At 40.3% G+C, this 22,272-nt stretch overlaps 1 protein-coding gene across 3 annotated transcripts in view; it reads right to left on the bottom strand.

Annotated features, from left to right (window-relative positions):
* Window positions 1-22,272, bottom strand: part of PCSK5 (proprotein convertase subtilisin/kexin type 5) — a 447,761-nt gene that overhangs the window by 326,225 nt on the left and 99,264 nt on the right. For all 3 annotated transcript variants that reach the window (XM_027105664.1, XM_027105665.1, XM_027105666.1), the window contains exon 4: window positions 943-1,086. In XM_027105664.1, coding sequence (XP_026961465.1) covers window positions 943-1,086 — 144 coding nt within the window. The remainder of the gene's footprint in view (window positions 1-942; window positions 1,087-22,272) is intronic.

A 22,272-nucleotide genomic window follows, 5' to 3' on the forward strand; every position in this document is an offset into this window, starting at 1 on the left:
AAGAGCTTAGAAGGCACTGGTGTGAGTGGGATCCAGCGGGAGTGTCTGCTGAGCCCTGACAGAAATCAGAGAGCTGCATCTGCGGGTAAGAGGGAGTCCCTGCAGGCGCTTAGGTAACAAAAGAGATATTTCAGGGAGAACACCAAGGTGTCACGAGAAACAAATCTGAGCAGAGAATGGCATGTTGGGAGATAATTATGGTATTTTTAACCAAACTTAGGGAGGAGAAGCTGATGGAAAGGAGGCGTTTGGAGAGTAGAAGAGGGAGGGGTCATGGACCTATTTCCAGGCAGGAAATATCACAGTGGTAAAGGGGACCCCAGGGACAGAAACCGACCCGAGTGTCCAGTGGACACTGGGTATCAAGACTGTGGTTTTCAATGAAAGTACTGAGTCTCAGCCCTTTCACTTGCTCTGTGACCCTGGGCTCACCTTATGTTCTGAGTCCTGGAATCTCAGTCCTTTCTTAAGCAAGGGAACTGACTGATTCCTAAGGACTTCTGGGAGGCTCTTCATTATTGCCCTTTAAAAAGGGAGAGGCAGAGAGAGAAAGAGACTCGCAGAATAACTTGAGAAGGGTTCTAAGCACGCTTTCTCCATAAAGGAAACAAGGAGTGCTATCTGGCTGCATGGATGAATTGCTGAGAAGAGTGGATGTTGTCAGTAGCACAAGGGAAGGGTGCTGGAAACCGGTTTCCGCTACCTTATCACCTGCATTTTGTCATCAGAACATCAAAGGCACACAAAAGTGGACAGCGGGATAGCCTTACCTCCTGCTTCCTGTCCTCCAAGAGTGCATCCTTTATAAGATGGGAGCAACACGCAGAGCCTACTGTACCCGCTGGCTGCATTTTTCAGTGGTTTTCCCCCTTGTGGAGCATCCTAACATGAGTTCCATTGTTTCCCAGGAGGGAAGCTGCTCTGACCACAGCAAATACTCACGTAGTTCTGCATCAGGTCTGGATGGGTCCTCTCAATGCCGTCATCCAGGATGGTGACCACGATGTTCTTTCCCGTGTAGCCTCTCTTCCAGGCTCCTTCGATATTCATGTCTGACTGGCAGGGATGTGTGTTGTCACTGCAGTGCTAAAGGTGTAAGAGGGAGAACTGGACGTTGCAGATTACCAAATAGTGAGGAGCCTGGAAAATCACTTACTTCTTAAGACAATGCATTAAATTAACAGGAATTTGGTGGACTGTCTGTTCAAGTAGAAGCGCAGATCTCCAACATGACAACAAGGGAAGGGAGGAAGGAGAGATGTGGGGAAGGAAAGCAAGACAGAAATCTCTCCTGCCAGTTCTGCCCTGTTCTAACACCTTCGGAAAAACATGACAAATAAAGTATATCTCAACAGCAGAATAACGGGGGCACCCATTTTATTGTTAGCATGTATTAATGACACATGAAAAGGCACTGTAGCATTTCACTTATAAACCCAAACTAGATAACTGAAGAACATATACCTTATCGTTTCTTAAACAGGCACCTAGAAAAGCCTGGCTGTAAAAACAGCCTCGGCAGCTTCTGTACGGTGCCAGCCAGAGGTGTGCCACTGCTGTGAGAAACCCATTAATGAGAAAAGATAACAGTTTCTTCAAACTTCTTTCAGCAAATTAACAATGAGTGTTGTCTCATAATTTGTAGGGAGCCAACAGACTTATTCAGTGCTACTTTGAGAAGGGAGAGAAGAGTGCAGGGTCCAGACAGGGGACAGGCACAGGAAAATGTGTGTGAGGGCTTCGAAGGGCAGGCTGAAGAGGCATCGAATCTTAGCTCATTAGGTGTAGTGATTTCATTCCACAATGGCTACAACCTACAAACACATCGATAAATAAAGTAAACCAGCAGTTCTTCCCGATATAATTGACTAGCATTCGTCCAACCCACACAATTACCCCTTCAAAGTCCATCTCTATGAAATATCCCTCTGAGTGGTGTTTTCCAGGTTCTTAAGGCTCGGCAGAGGAACAAAGGAAAAGGGATGTGCCTTAGCCTACTGCCATGGCAACACAATGGTCCACAACATTCACTATCTCCCTCCTGCTTTGTAACAGTTCAGCACTTCAAGAGGGGAAGAGAACATGAGATCTGTATGCTCTAAGCATAATGGAGACCCCACTGCCACTGACTCATCTAACACATACTTTATTGAGCACTTACTACATGCTGGGGTATATGGCAGTGAACATGGAAGATGAGGTCCCTGTCCTCATGACCTCTCTAAAGGGGAAACACAGATGATAAAGAAAACAAGGAAGACGATTCAGAACACTCCTTATGTCTTAAAGGAATTAAAGAGGGTAATATGGCGGTCAATGCTGAGCTGTCTGAGTACACACCTCTCTGCGGGGGGATGGACAGAAAAGATCCCAGTTTCTGAGAAAGTGAATTGTGAGTTGAGATATGACTGATGAGAAAGAGCTGGCTTGCCCAAGAGCTCAGACCTTGTCGTGGTAGAGGACACAGCAAATGCAATGACCATAAGGTGAGAAACAGATTTGTGCACTGAAGAAAGAGAAAGAAGATGGGGTCTAGCTGAAGCTTAGTGGATGAGCAGGAAAATGGCATAAAAGGTAGCAGATCAGAATGGGCAACAGAGGTCAGGTCATCCCAGGCTTTGCAGCCATGACTTGACTTTTATTTTAAGTACAACCTAAATGGAAGCTCACCTCTTTCCAAACTTTACCCCTCAAAATCAAATGCTAACTAGTGGCAGATACCTCTAATACCTCTGTCGAACATCATAAACACACTTGAGTAGTTTTATGGATTCATTCTAACACATGGTGTACCCAGTTTTCATCACAGATAATATCAATTTCATTGAAAATAGGGGCTTATATATTTTATGAACACTTGTAACTTTCTGTCACTTTCTTGACTTCTTTCTGGCACTTGAGGCCCTGCACCACCATCTATTACTACACTGATCCAATTCCACTCTCCCCTCTCTCCCCAGTTTTTGGAGCACAGCTCAGGACCTACTGCCTCCCACTTGGCTAGCTCTTCCCCTTCCCTGAACTTAGGAATGAAGAGAGACAGACACAGACACACACACACACCACACAACACACCACACACCCAACACACATTCTGTTTCACACAGTCCAACCCCAACTTACTGAATTCTGCTGAACTGTGGTTGAGTGTTGAATCTTGTGTGTGAATTCTGTCTCCTTTGTAAGCCTCTAGAAGATTATGCATTAAACCAAGTCTGATCTAGGATTTCAGTCAATATTGGCTTATTTGATTACACACCAGAAGGGAGGGCATATTCTCCACTTTATATCCAAGTTCACACCTGCCAAATGCTTGCTCTTCCAACCTCGTCAGAGATATCTAACCAGCTAATGCTTGGTTAACAGATCATGAAAGAAACAGTGTAGATTTACAAAATGCCCATGTTTTTCGGAAGTCTCATTCTAGCCAGGAGTTTGGGCCTCTCCTCACCAAATATTTTAATTTAACACAAAGCAACCCTCACAGGTTTCCATTTCATTTTTTTCTTTTTCAAAACCTGCTCTGGCCACCTGTGGTATCGTTTGTGACACAAAGTAGCATTAATGTGGCCAAGAGGTGGGTGGGAGGAAGGAAATGCACAGGAAATGGGTCACCCACACATGGATAACTGTCCTGGAGTGGAGGGATGCTGCCTGAAATTGTAATTATGAAAGTTGAAGAAAACCCACCGTGTATGGAAAACATGTGTGTTCAAAGTGGAGCAGTTAGGTTTCTTTCTTCCACCTCTGCTTCTGTTGAATCTGACTTCACCATTAAATATTTTTGAACCACTTTTTTTCTTTCCATCTGCCAACATGGTATTGGTAGAAGGGGAAGGAGGGGAAATATCCAATTGATACTTTCATTTGGATAATCTAATATATCAGGTAGCTAAAACGTCAAAGAAAAAAAAAAAGATCAGAGCCAGGGGTGTTTCTGGAAAATGAGTAATAAGATCAGTGGACCCTTAAACGAGGACCCTATCTTTAGATTTTTAATACCCATTTCAAGTAGTCCAGACTTGTTTCATAAGCTCAAGGCAACCAAAGAGCAAAAACTACAGAAAATACTGACGCCAGTCAATGCAGCCCAAATGAAAAGGAATTAGTCATTTCCTTCACTGCCTGATCAAAATGCTCTTTAAACTGGGCTCTATTTACTTGACAGCAATCTATGTTACAGCATTACCCAAAGGCAGAAGGAACACATATTAGCCATGATTTCCTCATCCTCAGCCTGCCATGTTAATTCCTGCTCTGGCACAGATCTCTTAAGACTAGTTTCTGGAATTGTGTTACCCCATATAGTCCCGAGGCTGGTATTCACAAAAGGGGCCAGTCAGAAATTTCCGGCATATTTAAAGCTGATGAAAACCACATACGTGCACTGTATATGTAAGACAAATATTTAGAGTAAATATAGGCACCTTCAGCTCTGAATAATGTCCTGTATTTCAATAATGGTCTAGGCACAGATGACAACCTATTTAGAAAGGACACAAAATAGCAAATATCTACAGAAACAATGGTTACTACCTAGGTCTCTCATTTCCTTATCAATAAAAACTTTTATTCTTTTCAGGAATGAAATTTTAGAGAGATTATCCTGTGAGTTCTAGAAAAGGCCTCTTCCATACCAGGGTTATGAGCTCTTTTGCTTATAAACCACTCCGGGTGTGTCTACTTCTCTTGTGTCTTTATAAACATATCACAATGTTTGCTAAATGAAAGAACAGTTTATACCCAAAATAAACACCTTTGTTATGCTCTCACCACCATTTTCTTCAGACTAGGGGGTGGGTCGGAACCCTCAGTGTCATTATTTTTAAACTTTTCCAGGTTCTTAAGGTCTCCAATGAACTGCCAATTTATATGCTGCCAATAGTCTGCTAACATTGAAAACATCTGTTGCTCATTTCCATTGATAAAGTGGTTCATAAGACTGCATCTCTGACTCTACAACATTAATAAGAAAGCAGAATTAAATACACAAAAAATCTGTTTTAAGAAACAGACTCAAAGACATAGAAAACAAACTTATGGTTACTAAAGGGGGGAGGCAGGACAGGGATAAATTAGGAGCTTGGGATTAACAGATATACACTTCTCTTTTTTTTTAACATCTTTATTGGAGTATAACTGCTTTACAATGGTGTGTTAGTTGCTGCTGTATAACTAAGTGAATCAGCTATATATACAGCTACATCCCCGTATCTCCTCCCTCTTGCATCTCCCTTCCACCTCCCCTATGAGACCCCTCTAGTTGGACACAAAGCATGGAACTGATCTCCCTGTGCTATGCAGCTGCTTCCCACTAGCTATCTATTTTACATTTGGTAGTGTATATATGTCCATGCCACTCTCTCACTTCGTCCCAGCTTACCCTTCCCCCTCCCCGGGTCCTCAAGTGCATTCTCTATGTCTGCGTCTTTATTCCTGTCCTGCCCCTACGTTCTTCAGAACCTTTTTTTGTTTTGTTTTAGATTCCATACATATGTGTTAGCATGCGGTATTTCTTTTTCTGACTTACTTCACTCTGTATGACAGTCTCTAGGTTCATCCAACTCACTACAAATAACTCAATTTCATTGCTTTTCATGGCTGAGGTATTCCATTGTATGTATGTGCCACATCTTTATCCACTCATCTGTAGATGGACACTTAGGTTGCTTCCATGTCCTGGCTATTGTAAATAGAGCTGCAATGTACATGGTGGTACATGACTCTTTCTGAATTATGGTTTTCTCAGGGTATATGCCCAGTAGTGGGATTGCAGGGTTGTATGGTAGTTGTACTTTTACTTTTTTAAGGAACCACCATACTGTTCTCCACAGTGGCTGTATCAATTTACATTCCCACCAACAGTGCAAGAGGGCTCCCTTCTCTCCACACCCGCTCCAGCATTTGTAGATTTTTTGATGATGGCCACTCTGACTGCTGTAAGGTGATACCTCATTGTAGTTTTCATTTGCATTTCTCTAATGATTAGTGATGTTGAGCATCCTTTCATATGTTTGTTGGCAATCTGTATATCTTCTTTGGAGGAATGCCTACTTAGGTATTCTAACCATTTTTGGATTGTTTGTTTTCTTGATATTGAGCTGCATGAGCTGCTTGTATACTTTGGAGATTAATCCTTTGTCAGTTGCTTCATCTGCAAATATTTTCTCCCATTCTGAGGGTTGTCTTTTCGTCTTGTTTATGGTTTCCTTTTCTGTGCAAAAGCTTTTAAGTTTCATTAGGTCCCATTTGTTTGTTTTTGATTTTATTTCCATTTCTCTAGGAGGTGGGCCAGAAAGGATCTTGCTGTGATTTATGTCATAAGAGTGTTCTGCCTATGTTTTCCTCTAAGGGTTTTATAGTGTCTTGCCTCACATTTAGGTCTTTAATCCATTTCGAGTTTATTTTTGGCTATGGTGTTAGGGAGTGTTCTAATTTCATTCATTTTTAAAAATACATTTATTTATTTATTTACTTTTGGCTGTGCTGGGTGTTCATTGATGCATGCAGGCTTTCTCTAGTTGTGGAGAGTGGGGGCTACACTTTGTTGCGGTGCATGGGCTTCTCATCGTGGTGGCTTCTCTTGTTGCGGAGCACGGGCTTAGGCACACTGGCTCAGTAGCTGTGGCGCAAGGGCTTAGTTGCTCCGTAGCATGTGGGATCTTCCTGGATGAGGGCTTGAACCCATGTCCTCTGCACTGACAGGTGGATTCTTAACCACTGTGCCACCAAGGAAGTCCCTAATTTCATTCTTTTAAATGTAGCTGTCCAGTTTTCCCAGCACCACTTATGGAAGAGGCTGTTTTTCTCCATTTTATATTCTTGCCTCCTTTATCAAAGATAAGGTAACCATATGTGCGTGGGTTTATCGCTGGACTTTCTATCATGTTCCATTTATCTATATTTCTGGTTTTGTGCTAGTACCATACTGTCTTGATTACTGTAGCTTTGTAGTATAGTCTGAAGTCAGGGAGCCTGATTTCTCTAGCTCCGTTTTTCTTTCTCAAGATCGCTTTGGCTATTCGGGATCGTTTCAGTTTCCATTACAAATTGTGAAATTTTTGTTCTACTTCTGTGAAAAATGCCATTGGTAATTTGATAGGGATTACATTGAATATGTAGATTGCTTTGGGTAGTATAGTCATTTTCACAGTGTTGAATCTTCCAATCCAAGAATATGGTATATCTTTCCATCTGTTTGTATCATCTTTAATTTCTTTCATCAGTGTCTAATAGTTTTCTGCATACAGGTCTTTTGACTCCTTAAGTAGGTATATTCCAGGTATTTTATTCGTTTTGTTGCAGTGGTAAATAGGAGTGTTTCCTTAGTTTCTCTTTCAGATTTTTCATCATTAGTGTATAGGAATACAAGAGATTTCTGTGCATTAATTTTGTATCCTGCTACTTTACCAGATTTGTTTATTAGCTCTAGTAGTTTTCTGGTAGCATCTTTAGGATTCTCTATGTATAGTATCATGTCATCTGCAAACAGTGACAGCTTTACTACTTCTTTTCTGATTCGGATTCCTTTTACTTCTTTTTCTTCTCTGATTGCTGTGGCTAAAACTTCCAAAGCTATGTTGAATAACAGTGGTGAGAGTGGACAACCTTGTCTTGTTCCTGATATTAGAGGAAATGGTTTCAGTTTTTCACCATTGAGAACGATGTTGGCTATGGATTTGTCAAATATGGCCTTTATTATGTTGAGGTAAGTTCCCTCTATGCCTACTTTCTGGAAGGTTTTTATTATAAGTGGGTGTTGAATTTTGTCGAAAGCTTTTCCTGCACCTATTGAGACGATCATATGGTTTTTCTCCTTCAGTTTGTTAATTTGGTTTATCACATTGATTGATTTGCATATATTGAAGAATCCTAGAAGAATCCTTGCATTCCTGGGATAAGCCCCACTTGATCATGGTGTATGATCCTTTTAATCTGCTGTTGGATTCTGTTTGCTAGTATTTTGTTGAGGATTTTTGCATCTTTGTTCATCAGTGATGTTGGCCTGTAGCTTTCTTTCTTTGTGACATCTTTGTCTGGTTTTGGTATCAGGGTGATGGTGGCCTCGTAGCATGAGTTTGGGAATGTTCCTCCCTCTGCTATATTTTGGAAGAGTTTGAGAAGGATAGGTGTTAGCTCTTCTCTAAATGTTTGATAGAATTTGCCTGTGAAGCCATCTGGTCCTGGGCTTTTGTTTGCTGGAAGTTTTTTTTTTTGCGGTACACGGGCCTCTCACTGTTGTGGGCTCTCCCATTGCGGAGCACAGGCTCACGGGCCTAGCCGCTCTGTGGCATGTGGGATCTTCCCGGACCGGGGCACGAACCCATGTCCCCTGCATCGGCAGGCAGACTGTCAACCACTGCACCACCAGGGAAGCCCTGTTGGAAGATTTTTAATCACAGTCACAATTTCAGTGCTTGTGATTAGTCTGTTTATATTTTCTACTTCTTCCTGGTTCAGTCTCGGAAGGTTGTGCTTTTCTAAGAATTTGTCCATTTCTTCAAGGTTGTCTGTTGTATTGGCATATAGTTGCTTGTAGTAACATCTCATGATCCTTTGTATTTCTGCAGTGTCAGTTGTTACTTCTCCTTTTTAAATTTCTAATTCTATTGATTTGAGTCTTCTCCCTTTTTTCTTGATGAGTCTGGCTAATGGTTTACCAATTTTGGTTATCTTCTCAAAGAACCAGCTTTTAGTTTTATTGATCTTTGCTATTGTTTCCTTCATTTCTTTTTACTTGTTTCTGATCTGATCTTTATGATTTCTTTCCTGCTAACTTTGGGGTTTTTCTGTTCTTCTTTCTCTAATTGCTTTAGGTGTAAGGTTAGGTTGTTTATTTGAGATTTTTCTTGTTTCTTGAGGTAGGATTGTATTGCTATAAACTTCCCTCTTAGAACTGCTTTTGCTGCCTCCCATAGGTTTTGGGTTGTGGTATTTTCATTGTCATTTGTTTCTAGGTATTTTCTGATTTCCTCTTTGATTTCTTCAGTGATCTCTTGGTTATTTCGTAGTGTACTGTTTAGTCTCCATGTGTTTGTATTTTTTTCTGTTTTTTTCCTGTAATTGATATCTAGTATCGTGTTACTGCTGAGTTCCCCTTTTATTGCTGTTAGCATTTGCCTTATGTATTGAGGTGCTCCTATACTGGGTGCATAAATATTTACAATTGTTATATCTTCTTCTTGGATTGATCCCTTGATCATTATGCAGTGTCCTTCTTTGTCTCTTGTAATAGTGTTTATTTTAAAGTCTATTTTGTCTGATATGAGAATTGCTACTCCAGCTTTCTTTTCATTTCCATTTGCATGTAATATCTTTTTCCATCCCCTCACTTTCAGTCTGTATGTGTCCCTAAGTCTGAAGTGGGTCTCTTGTAGACAGCATATATGTGGGTCTTGCTTTTGTATCCATTCAGCCAGTCTATGTCTTTTGGTTGGAGCATTTAATCCATTTACATTTAAGGTACTTATCGATATGTATGTTCCTAATACCATTTTCTTAATTGTTTTGGGTTTGGTATTGTAGGTCTTTTCCTTCTCTTGTGTTTCCTGCCTAGAGAAGTTCCTTTAGCATTTGTTGTAAAGATGGTTTGGTGGTGCTGAATTCTCTTAACTTTTGCTTGTCTGTAAAGGTTTTAATTTCTCCGTCGAATTTGAATGAGATCCTTACTGGGTAGAGTAATCTTGGTTGTAGGTTTTTCGCTTTCATTACTTTAAATATGTCCTGCTACAACCTTTTGGTTTGCAGAGTTTCTGCTGAGAAACCAGCTGTTAACCTTATGGGGATTCCCTTGTATGTTAGTTGTTGCTTTTCCCTTGCTGCTTTTAATATTTTTTCTTTGCATTTAATTTTTCATAATTTGATTGATATGTGTCTTGGCATGTTTCTCCTTAGATTTATCCTGTATGGGACCCTCTGCACTTCCTGGACTTGATTGACTATTTCCTTTCCCATATTAGTGAAGTTTTCAACTATAATCTCTTCAAATATTTTCTCAGTCCCTTTCTTTTTCTCTTCTTCTTCTGGGACCCCTATAATTCGAATGTTGGTGTGTTTAATGTTGTCCCAGAGGTCTCTGAGACTGTCCTCAATTCTTTTCATTCATTTTTCTTTATTCTGCTCTGTGGTAGTTATTTCTACTATTTTATCTTCCAGGTCACTTATCCGTTCTTCTTCCTCAGTTATTCTGCTATTGATTCCTTCTAGAGAATTTTCAATTTCATTCATTGTGTTGTTCATCATTGGTTGTTTGCTCCTTAGTTCTTCTAGGTCCTGTTAAATGTTTCTTGTATTTTCTCCATTTTATTTCCAAGATTTTGGATCATCTTTACTATCATTATTCTGAATTCTTTTTCAAGTAGACTGCCTATTTCCTCTTCATTTGTTTGGTTGGGTGGGTTTTTACTTTGCTCCTTCAGCTGCTGTGTACTTCTCTGTCTTCTCATTTTGCTTAACTTACTGCATTTGGGGTCTCCTTTTTGCAGGCTGTAGGTTTGTAGTTCTCATTGTTTTTGGTGTCTGCAGCCAGTGGGTTAGCTTTGTTCAGTGGGTTGTGTATGCTTCCTGGTGGATGGGCTGGTGCCTGTGTTCTGGTGGATGAGGCTGGATCTTGTCTTTCTGGTGGGCAGGACCGCATCCGGTGGTGTGTTTTGGGGTGTCTGTGAACTTATTATGATTTTAGGCAGCCTCTCTGCTAATGGGTGGTGGTGTGTTCCTGTCTCGCTAGTTGTTTGCCATGGTGTGTCCAGCATTGTAGCTTGCTGGTCGTTGTGTGGAGCTGGGTCTTAGCTTTGAGATGGAGATCTCTGGGAGAGCTTTCGCCATTTGATATTACGTGGGGCTGGGTGGTCTCTGGTGGAGCAATGTCCTGAACTCGGCTCTCCCACCTAAGAGGCTCAGGCCTGACACCCGGCCAGAGCACCAAGACCCTCTCAGCCACACAGCTCAGAAGAAAAGGGAGAAAAAAAAGGAAAGAAAGAAAAATAAATAAATAAATAAAATAAAGTTATTAAAATAAATTTTTAATTATTAAAAATAAAAAAGTATAAATAAAAAGAGAAAGAAGAGAGCAACCAAACCAATAAACAAATCCACCAATGATAACAAGTGCTAAAACTATACTAGGAAAAAAAAAAGCAACAGACAGAACCCTAGGACAAATGGTAAAAGCAAAGCTATACAGACAAAATCACACAAAGAAGCATACACATACACACTCACAAAAAGAGAAAAAATATATATATATATATACAAAAAAAGGGAGCAACCAAATCAATAAACCAATCTACCAATGATAATAAGCTCTAAATACTAAATTAAGATAAACATAAACTAGAAACAAATTAGATGCAGAAAGAAAACCCCAAGTCTACAGTTGCTTCTAAATCCACCATCTCAATTTTGGGATGATTTGCTGTCTATTCAGGTATTCCACAGATGCAGGGTACATCAAGTTGATTGTGGAGATTTAATCCACTGCTCCTGATGCTGCTGGGAGAAATTTCCCTTTCTCTTCTTTGTTCACACAGCTCCTGTGGTTCACCTTTGGATTTGGCCCTGCCTCTGCATGTAGGTCGCCTGAGGGGGCTGTAGCTCAGGCCAGGGGGAGGGAGGGATACGAATGCAGGGCGAGCCTGCAGGGGCAGAGGTTGGTGTGATGTTGCAATAGCCTGAGGCACACCATGTGTTCTCCCAGGGAACTTTTCTGTGGATAACGGGACCCTGGCAGTGGCGTGCTGCACAGGCTCCCAGAGGGGAGTGGATAGTGACCTGTGCTCTCACACAGGCTTCTTGGTGGCTGCAGCAGCAGCGTTAGTGTTTCATGCACATCTCTGGTGTCCGCGCTGATAGCCGCGACTCACACCTGTCTCTGGAGCTTGTTAAGGCCGTGCTCTGAATCCCCTCTCCTTGTGCACCCAAAAACAATGGTCTCTTGCCTCTTAGGCAGGTCCCGGCTAGCTGTGGTGCACTAGCCCCCTTCAGGCAGTCTTCCCACAGCTAACCCCAGTCCTCTCCCTGGGATCTGACCTCCGAAGCCGGAGCCTCAGCTGCCAGCCCCCACCCACTCCGGCCAGCGGGTGAGCAGACAAGCCTCTCAGGCTGGTGAGTGCTGGTCGACACCAATCCTCTGTGCGGGAATCTCTCCGCTTTGCCCTCTGCACCCCTGTTGCTGCACTCTCCTCCGTGGCTCTGAAGCTTCCCCCACGCCACCCCCCGTCTCCACCAGTGAAGGGGCTTCTTAGTGTGTGGAAGCTTTTCCCCCTTCACAGCTCCCTCCCAGAGGTGCAGGTCCTGTCCCTATTCTTTTGTCTGTGTTTTTTTTTTTTTTCTTTTGCTCTACCCAGGTACGTGGGGAGTTTCTTGCCTTTTGGGAAGTCTGAGGTCTTCTGCCAGCAATCAGTAGGTGTTCAGTAGGAGTTGTTCCACATGTAGATGTATTTTTGATGTATTTGTGGGGATGAAGGTGATCTCCACGTCTTACCATTCCACCACCTTGAAGGTTCCCCCTACACTACTTTATGTAAACTAAACAACAAGGTCCTACTGCATAGCACAGGGAACAATATGCAATATCTTGTAATAACCTATAATCGAAAAGAATCTGAAAAATAATTTATATATATTCTGTATACCAGAAACTAACATAACGTTGTAAGTCAACTATACTTCAATAAAAATAAATAAAATAAAAATAAAAATTTAAACATCTGTTTTATAGACAAATTCAGAAACATATCTAGTTAGCTAAGTGTAAAAATACGCTTGGAATTTTTTGTAAAATTTGGAGTCAAAAAGCTCTAAGAAATGGGAAAAAAATAGAATCATTACCCTCTTAAGTGGACATAGAACTGACATGTAGGAGATTCTTAGTATGGCCAAGAATTGTACTAATCCCTTTATATGAACTAGCTTCATTTAAGAGTCAGAACAACTACTGGAGAGAGGTACTTTTATCATTTGCTTTTAACAGCTAAAGAACATGAGACTTAGCCTAGCTAACCTTCCAAAGGTCAAACAGCTGGTCAATAGTAGAATTAGGATTCAAAACCAAGCAGCCCTATGGTCTATGGAAACTCTTCTGTTAAAAGTTGAAACAAAAAGGGCTCAGGGGAGGGCAAAACACTGCAGACTCAGATAAGGAGCAGATTAGGAGTGGATGTTGGACAGTATAGCTCCAGTAAAGAAATTCAAATAATAGAAATCTCACTGGTCTTAGCACTGTGATCAGTACATTCAAGTGACAAGGCGGAACCTAGTTGGGTAAGACTTTAGAGGCCTTCTAATGTTTCCTTATTCCACTTACTGCAACACATCTTTTAGCAAATCATCAGTTTCTATTTGAACAGTTTCAATGACAGGGAGCTCACTTCTTTACTGAAGAGCCAATGACGTGCTGGTAAATCAGTTCTTTGAAAAGAAAATCTCTTATTTCTAGTGTTTGCCAATTTCCATGGTGTAAATACTCACATCATGGCCAGTTTTAAGCTACCATGCTTGCAGAATTCCTGAATGTGTAGCAGTAAGCTTTCACAAGCTGTTGGAAGGTCACCCAGCACACCACCGGGAACAGCTCACTCCATTGTTGGTCCTGCTCCATTTCTGATGAAGTCATCACTTCCCATAGGTCTGCCATCTGCTTCTCAGTACAGCTGAACCATGCAGGGGTTAGAGGCGCTGACCCTCCACGCAGTTGAAAATCCACGTATAACTGATAGCTGGCTACCTGTATGCATGGTTCCTCTGTATCTGCCTTTCCCCATCACAGATTCAACCAACCGCGAATTGTGTAGTACTATAGTATTTACTACTGAAAAAAATTCCACATATAAGTAAACTGGTGCAGTTCAAACCTGTGCTATTCAAGGGTCAACCACACTTGGGAACCACTGGGAAGTACCTAGGATTAGTTCTCTCCTTTGCAGTTTCAGACAATAGTGTTACTCTCTCTTGCAATTCTTTGGAGAAGATCTTTTTTAACCTTTCGTTCTCAGGGCTACCTGAAGCAAGAGGACTTTGAGCTTTTGTGAGCCCATAAGCTGATGGGCTCTCCCTGGGATCTATGAAGTAGAGATTTTGTGACCCCAAAACTGAAGATGCCTTCACAGATTTTAGAAGATCTAAATTAAGCTAGGGAAGTTCTCAGACATTTACTACTATATTTATGGGCCACTTTGATGGACTTCAAAACCTTTGTTATCACACACATTAAAAAAAAAAGATATCCCTGGCCAAAATAGATCCAATGTACATTTATCCAAGAATGATTATTCAATTTATGAACTTTCCAGAATTTCCAAGGAAGCCCAGTACGTTTCAACACCACCAAACTCAGCATAGCAAGTAAGGGATACTAGCTAGGTGAATCAGGCAGAGGAAAGGTTAAATTCCACCTCTGCTACCTGCCAGTTGTATGACTTTGTCTAGTTACCTAAATTCTTGAAATTTGATTTGTAGTTTGAATGCAGAGAATTGTTATGAAGGTTGAAGAAGATAAAATATGTAACAAATGGATGCCTCCACATTCATAGGAGGCATCAGTGTTCCTAACAGTTTATAGAAGATGACCTTGGTTTAAAAAAAAAAATGGTGAAATAGATTACTACAAAATAATGAGATGATGATTCTCTTCATTATCTGGAGAGATAGGTTAGGCAAACTTGAAAGGGCAATTCATCCTTGTAAGGATAGCTAGAATGATTTGAATATTTTACATTTGTGGCTGGGGGTCTCAGCTGGTGGTTGGAGATCAGGGATGGGGTGTAGGAGAAGAGAACAGTGTCCAGTTATTTTCTGGCACATCGGTCAAATGACCTCCTATGAATCACCATGTTTTACTCCTATGTATTTATACCAGTATTCCAACTTTGTTAGAACGGATCACATCTACCATAATATAATTTTGACAGAAGATCATTTCTCACTTACAAAATTTTAAGGATGTCCCACTTAATACCAAAGAAACATCAGAAAATAGAAAATATTAGAAGAAAGGCTGTTGTACAGAATATACTCAAATAGAGGATAACGAGAATAAATCCAGTTCCTAAAATTCTACTCATAGTTGAGCATCAAAAAATTGAGGCAGTATAGTCAACACATCTTTGACAAAGGAGCAAAGGCAATATAATGGACCTAAGATAGTCCCTTCAACAAATGGTGCTGTAGCAAGTGGACATCCACATGCAAAAAAAAAAAAAAAAGAATCTGGACATAGACCTTCCACTTTCCACAAGAATTAACTCAAAATAGCTCATGGACCTAAATATAAAATGCAAGACTAAAAAAAACTTCTAGAAGATAACATAGGAGAAAACCTAGATGATCTTGGGTATGGTGATGACTTTTTAGATATGACACTGAAGACATAATGCATGAAAGAAGTAACTGAAAAGCTAGACCTCATTAAAATTTAAAACTTCTGCTCTGTGAAAGACAATATCAAGAGAATGAGAGGACAAGCCACAGAATGGGAGAAAATATTTGCAAAAGATAAAGGAATGTTATCCAAAATGTACAAAGTACTCTTAAACTCAACAATAAGAAAATAACCCAATTAAAAAATGGGCCAGTGACCTTAACAGACACCTCACTGAAGAAGATGATATACAGAAGGTAAATAAGAACATGAAAAGATGTTCCAAATCATATGTCAGCAGAGAAATGTAGATTTAAACACCTATTAGAATGGCCAAAATCCAGAACACTGACACCACCAAATGTTGGTGAGGATGTGAAGCAACAGGAACTCTCATTCATTGCTGGTGGGAATAAAAAAAAAATGGTTCAGTCACTTTGGAAGATTGCTTGGCAGTTTCTTACAAAACTAAACAATACTCTTAACCATACAATCCAGCAATTGTGCTCCTTGGCATTTACCCAAAGGAGTTGAAAATTTATGTCCACACAAAATCCTGCAAAGGGATATCTATAGCAGCTTTGTTCATAACTGCCAAAACTTGGAAGCAATCAAGATGCCCTTCAGTAGGTGGATAAATAAACTGTGGTGCCACCGAAAATGAAATATTCTTCAGTACTAAAAAGCAATGCTCTAACAAGCCAGGAGAAGACATGGCGGAACCTTAAATGCATATGACTAAGTAAAAGAAGCCAATCTGAAAAGGCCAAACACTGTATGATTCCAACTATATGACATCCTGGAAAAGGCAAAACTATGGAGAAAGTAAAAAGATAAGTGGTTGCCAGGGATTGAGGATCAGGGGATAAATAGGCAGAGCACAAAGAATTTTTAGGGCAGTGGAAATGCTCTGTATGAAACTAGAATGATGAATACACGTCATTGTACATGTGTCCAAACCCACAGAATGTACAACAGTAAGAGTGAACCCTAATGTAAACTATACATCTAGGGTGTATGATGTGTCAATGTAGGTTCATCAGCTGTGACAAATGGACCACTCTGGAGGTAGATATTGATACTGAGGGAGGCTGTGTATGTGTTGGAGTAGGTGGTATACGGGAAATCTCTGTACCTTCTCCTCCATTTTGCTGTGAAGTTAAAGTTTCTCTTTAAAATATTAGTCTTTTAAAAGAAAAGGAATTTCACAGAGCAGCCAAAGGGTAACTGGATGATCTATGAATTTAGTTTAGTGGACCACATTTCTCTCATTTGTAAATTTTGTGATCCTCTTTGAATCTTTCCAACCCTAACACATTTTGAATTAGAAACTTTCAGTCCTAAAAACATTTAACAAAGTAAAACCAATAAGCCAACAAAAACAATCTTGTTTCCTTTAAGGAATCTCTACATGTCTTGTCTTAGTGTTTGCAGAATTGGCTTCAGCTATATTACCCAGCCATGTTGCTAAAGGGTAATCAGTCTCTGAAACTTACTGGGTATTTCTGAGACACTAAGATCAAGCTTACCTTTACATGTATGGCCCATTGCATGTGCCACAGTTCTAACCATTCTTAAATTACTCAGATGCAAAAACCGAGTCAGGTTCTGGAAATCTGGGTCTGAAACCACATATCCTTCTCTCCTGCTTCCTTCCATTTTCACAGCACGTTGCAGTTCAGGCCATTGGCTCTGCTCCACTACTTTTAATCTTTCTAACCTAGTTTTAGGCTTTCAATCTATCCTCCTGGCATTAAACCAGTTTTATCAAGCACTTACTATATTCTGGCTATTATACTGGCCAGAGCAATGTCACTGTGCTCAAGTCCTTGAACTCCAGTCTGTGTGACGGACACACAAGGAATTTTTATTAAAAATTTTTTTTTTTTTACAAAAACACAAGTATTATAACAGGGGTTCTCAGGGTACTGTGGGAACATGGAAACCAGTCGGGGGAAGCGTGGGAAGGCTGAGAGCACTTTCGAGAGAAAATGACATCTAAGCTCCCAAATATACGTTGACTAGCGAGAGGGCGAGCAGGGGATAAAGAGGATGTGTTTATTTTCGATAAGCGTGTGGAATAATCAAAGAGAGACTGGAGTGTTGAAAGAACTGAAAGAAATTCAGTACAGCTGGAGGATACAGGTGCAAGAGGTGGGGGGAGATGAGAAACATGGAAAGAGATGAGACTGGAGAGGTAGGCGGGGGCCAGACTGTAAATGTTCCTATAAGCCATGTTTTTTTAAAAAAATTTTGAACTTTATCATAATTCGATGAAAAATCATGTAAGGGTTTTAAGATAGGGATTGGCATGGTTTGGATGCCTAAAAGTGCATCTCAAACTTAATTCCCAAGAAAAACACTTGATCTCCACCTGCTCTGACCCCTCCAAGGCCGCTCATGCCCAGGGTTCTCAGTCTCCCCCACACCAGAGCATCTATAGCTGCTCTCCTTCTCTATAAACACCCATCAGCAAATCCTTCCAAACAGCTCTTGAACCTGACCTCTTCCCACCATCTCCACGGCCCCAAACCGATTCAAGCTACTATCATCTCTTATTCCTCTACAGTCTATTTTCCATACAGTAGTAAAAGTAATCATTGTAAACTATGTCAGAGTTATTCTCCATAAATATTCCCAATAATTCCCAATGACTTTCCCTCACACTTGCAATAATACCCCATGTCCATTCCATGGCCTGCAAAGGGCTCATGACCTGATTTGGCGCCATTTCCCTGTCCTCTTGCCCCACCCCTCTCGTCTTTCGCTCACTGTACTCCACCCCATTATCCTGTCCCATCCCAACCCACTGTCATCTCAGGGCCTTGACACTTGCTATTCTCCCACACGAGGATGTTCTTCCTCGGGTATCCACGTGGCTGCCTCTCTTATGCTCAAATGTCACCTCCTAAGAGAGGCTCTTCCTAGTAAACCTATCTGAAATAGCATTCTATGTCATTCTCCACCCTTGACTCTGATTGCCTTTCCTTCATAGCATTCATAACTACTATATTATCTATCAGTTTGTCTCTTTGTTGTTTGTGTCCCACACTGGACTGTAAACTCCGTGAAGGCAATCACTTTGCCTTATTTATTTCTGTATTCACACTAACACATAGAAGTTCAATAATTATATACCAGTTAAATGAACAGACTCGGTTTTAAAAAGTCATTGTGGGTCCCCTAGAACATAAAGGAAAGCACGGAGACCAATTAACTGGGAGAGAGCTCTAGTGATTGAGCAATGACAGTGGTCGAGATTAGTGGGACCATGGAAACTACAGTATTTGATACACAGCAGGCATTCTTCGTATTTGTTGATAATGACAGTGAATGGGTATGGTGAGAGAAGAGAGAGGAATCAGGAATGATCAAGTATCTGGCTTGGACTATAGATCAGAGGATACGGTCACTTACTGAGAAAAGAAACACGGGAAGAGGAGAAAATCTGCCTGGAGAAGGAAAATATTGAGCTCAGTTTTAGAAACATGGGAATTTAAATAACATCCAAGCAGGAGTTGCCTGTAGTGACTGCCTATGTGGATCTAAAGTTTCTTTCTCCCCAGACCCATGAGTGAATTCTTCCTAAAATTTTGGCATCGTGCTGTTATTTCCCACCTCAAATCTTCTTCTCATCTGTAAAGCACTAACGTGTTCGCCTTCAAGTTGCTCCACAATCTGGCAATGAACATACACTGTCTAGTGCCACTCGTTGCCCCAAAGTTCAAAAATCCCTAAGGGTAGCATACAGTGTATAAATATGATGGTCTTAGCAAATTCAAGGTCATGACCACGTGTGGCTGAGAGCAAAAATGGCTACAATTCTCCACAGCTCCCTGTGCTTATGGCACATGTAGTCCTTCCCATGAAGCAAGGAGGTTTTTCTTCACCCTTTGATTCTGGGCAGACCTGGTGACTTGCTTTGGCCAAAACAGTGTAGCAGAAGTAACAGTGATCCGTTTCCACACCTCCCACACCCTTTCGCTTATAATCCTTCCTGGCTGCCATGTGAACAAGCCAAGGTAACCCGCTAGAAGATGGGAGATCACGTGGAACGCATAAAACTGTCCTGGCTAAACCCACACTAGACTAGCTAGCTACCAGCTGACCTAGAATGGCTCACAGACGCATTCGCGAGCCAACATGATACCAGAGAACTGGCCAGCTGAGTTCAGTCCAAATTTCGGACAAGCAGAATCATAAATCTAATAAAGAGCTGTTGTCTCAAACCACAAAATCTTGGGGATGATCTTTACACAGCAGAAGTTAACTAACCTATGAGGTTATAAGCCTGAGGGAAGTAAGTCAAACCAGAACGACAGGAAAAAAAAAATTCAGCGAATCAAGGTGAAATAGCTTATCCAGAAGAGAAGAAGAATTGGCTGTATAATTGAGGAGGAAGAGAGCAGTAAGGACACTTAATGTATCAAACACACAATCCTAAAGCAAATTCTAAGATCCCTGTGATTCACTCACTTCGTAGGAAGCCCAATGTTTTCCTGCTCATCCCATCCAGCCCTCATATCAGCAATTTCTGATTGTATATAGGTTTTATCTTCTCAATGAAATTATAAGCCACTTTTAATAATGAAGTCTGTATTATGCATCTTTATAACCTCTAGAGTTCATAGTAAAAATACTCGACAGTTAATGAATTGATATTTATTCAAGAGAGAAGGCAGAAGTAAATTCTGAGATAAAATGCAGAAGAAGATAATTTACGTAGTTAAGTCATAAATGCAGGTAACAGAAAAGGTTCAAATAAGAGCTACAAATCTTTGCCTTCTCATGGCTCATAATAGGGCACCTGCTTATTCAACTTTACCAACAAAAAGATTCAAGAAGTAACATAGGAAATGTGCAGGGGCCAAATAATTACATAAGGAAAAAGAACATTCATTTAGGGGTATTGGTTATGCTAACGCCCCGCCAATAATGCTCAACACTCCTGGCAGAAGATGTGAAAAGAGATGCAACACGGTGACACATGAACTATTATCCCCTTACAGGCCTGGTGGGAAATGTCTCCTGGCTGGAGAGGAATTCAGGGGTACAGGTCTGTTTCCTTTGGAACAATACAGGGCATGATGGAAGTAAACACTTCTTGACTCTTCTCTGGTATCCGGTCAATGGCTCAATTTTAATACTGTCTTTCCTTGTAGGTCATGCAGTAAATTCTTCCATGAGTTGAGGAGAAACTCCGTGTTACCAAATGACTTTTCCTGACTATGAATCAAGCACCAATTATTCCTAATATACTATTCTTTGCCCAAATTGTGCAATTAGTAAAAAGTTGTATTTGTTTAGGGATGATCTCAATTGAAATTTTTCCTTAAGTACCTATAAAACCAAGAAATAATTCCTACATTGGAGCTCATGAAAATGAATTTGAGAAGCAACTGAGCTGCATTATTTAATAACTATGCAAACATTAGCAAGAAGCCAACTTCATTCCTTGCTAAAATGTAACTTCTTTGCTTACATTGTTTACAAAATTCTGCTTGCATAGAACTGTTCACTCTCTTGTCTCCTTTAGGCATAAATCTGACTCAGAAACTCCTGTCTCTTCTTTTTTCATCAAGATCTCAGGAAGAACAGCTCAGATTGGAGAACTTTTCCTTTTCTTTAAAATGAGTAGGATGCAGTATGGTTTGGATAAGCCTAACCAACTGACTTCAGAACTCAGTTGCTCCACTATTTTTATTTTTTCAAAGTCACAGAAGAAATTTTGAGAAAAAAAATGACAGAAAACAATTTTTTGTTATATTAGAGACATTTAAGGTCGAAGAGGAAGAATCTGAATATCATTTGAAGATATGTGAATATACCCTTACTAATATGTCACGTTTCTTCATTTACATTATTTCATAAATGGCAATATTCTTATGGAACATAATAGTAGAGGCAACTATTTTTCAGGTGAGAAAAAAATCCATTTTACAGTTAGAAAAATAATGAAGAATAGGAATAAACCTATATAAGATCTTCCCAAACCTTCAATCATTCTGCCATTCAGGTTTTGACCATACAATCATTTTCTCTTAAATAGATGGATGGGTGGATGGACGAATGGACAAATGGACAGAAGGATAGATGGATGAACAAAGAATGAATGGACAGAGAAGCCAAGAGACAATACATGCAGGTTACTTCCAAGTCCTATTATATTTCAGTTTTACTTTCAAATTTCTATTGAAGGATGTATTCCTTTCCAGGACCCTGCAGAACTTCTGGACAGTAAAAGCCACTTCCTCTTCCCTGAGTCAACTCCTCAAACGCCCATAGATTAGATGCTCCCAAAGGATATTTTCAATCAAGACTAAGTCACAAAATGAAACATATGTAGGAGGAAGAGGATACAGGGGGACGGAAGAGGAAGAGAGGGTCAAATCCACATGACAGTGAGGCTGCACATATCCAAGTTATGTCCAGAGCTATTAGGTAGCTCATCCCTTTCCAGAACAAGAACTACTTGAACTTTCCTAACAGAACATATTTAATGTATTTAATGTTAACATAGAGAGCAGCATAAATTTGGTTTAAATATTAACAGTGGTTCCCCTAATTTTTGTTTCAAAAAAGGACACTGAAGTAGATATGCTTAAAAGGACAAAAAAAGATGTGTTAGTCTGTTAGAATGATATATAAAAATTAATGGGATATGGAATTTCAAACAGTCTTTTCAGATTTTAACTTTGTTTCTCTCTGGATATATGAGATTACTGACTCAACTTCCTGAAAGTTCTGAAGGGTTTTCACCATGCCCTCTAATACATCATTACCTCAAATACATTAGTTCTATAAGAAACCTGTAATAATTGTGGTATACAAACTCTGAGAAGAGGGAATAATACTATCAGTGTGTCAAAATTCTTATTCTTAAAATTAAGTGATCATATCAGAAGAGATAGGGTGGG

Source organism: Aethalodelphis obliquidens, unplaced genomic scaffold (assembly GCF_003676395.1).
Source record: "Aethalodelphis obliquidens isolate GAN/ISIS:26980383/991018 unplaced genomic scaffold, ASM367639v1 scaffold7, whole genome shotgun sequence".
Classification (NCBI taxonomy): Eukaryota; Metazoa; Chordata; class Mammalia; order Artiodactyla; family Delphinidae; genus Aethalodelphis; species Aethalodelphis obliquidens.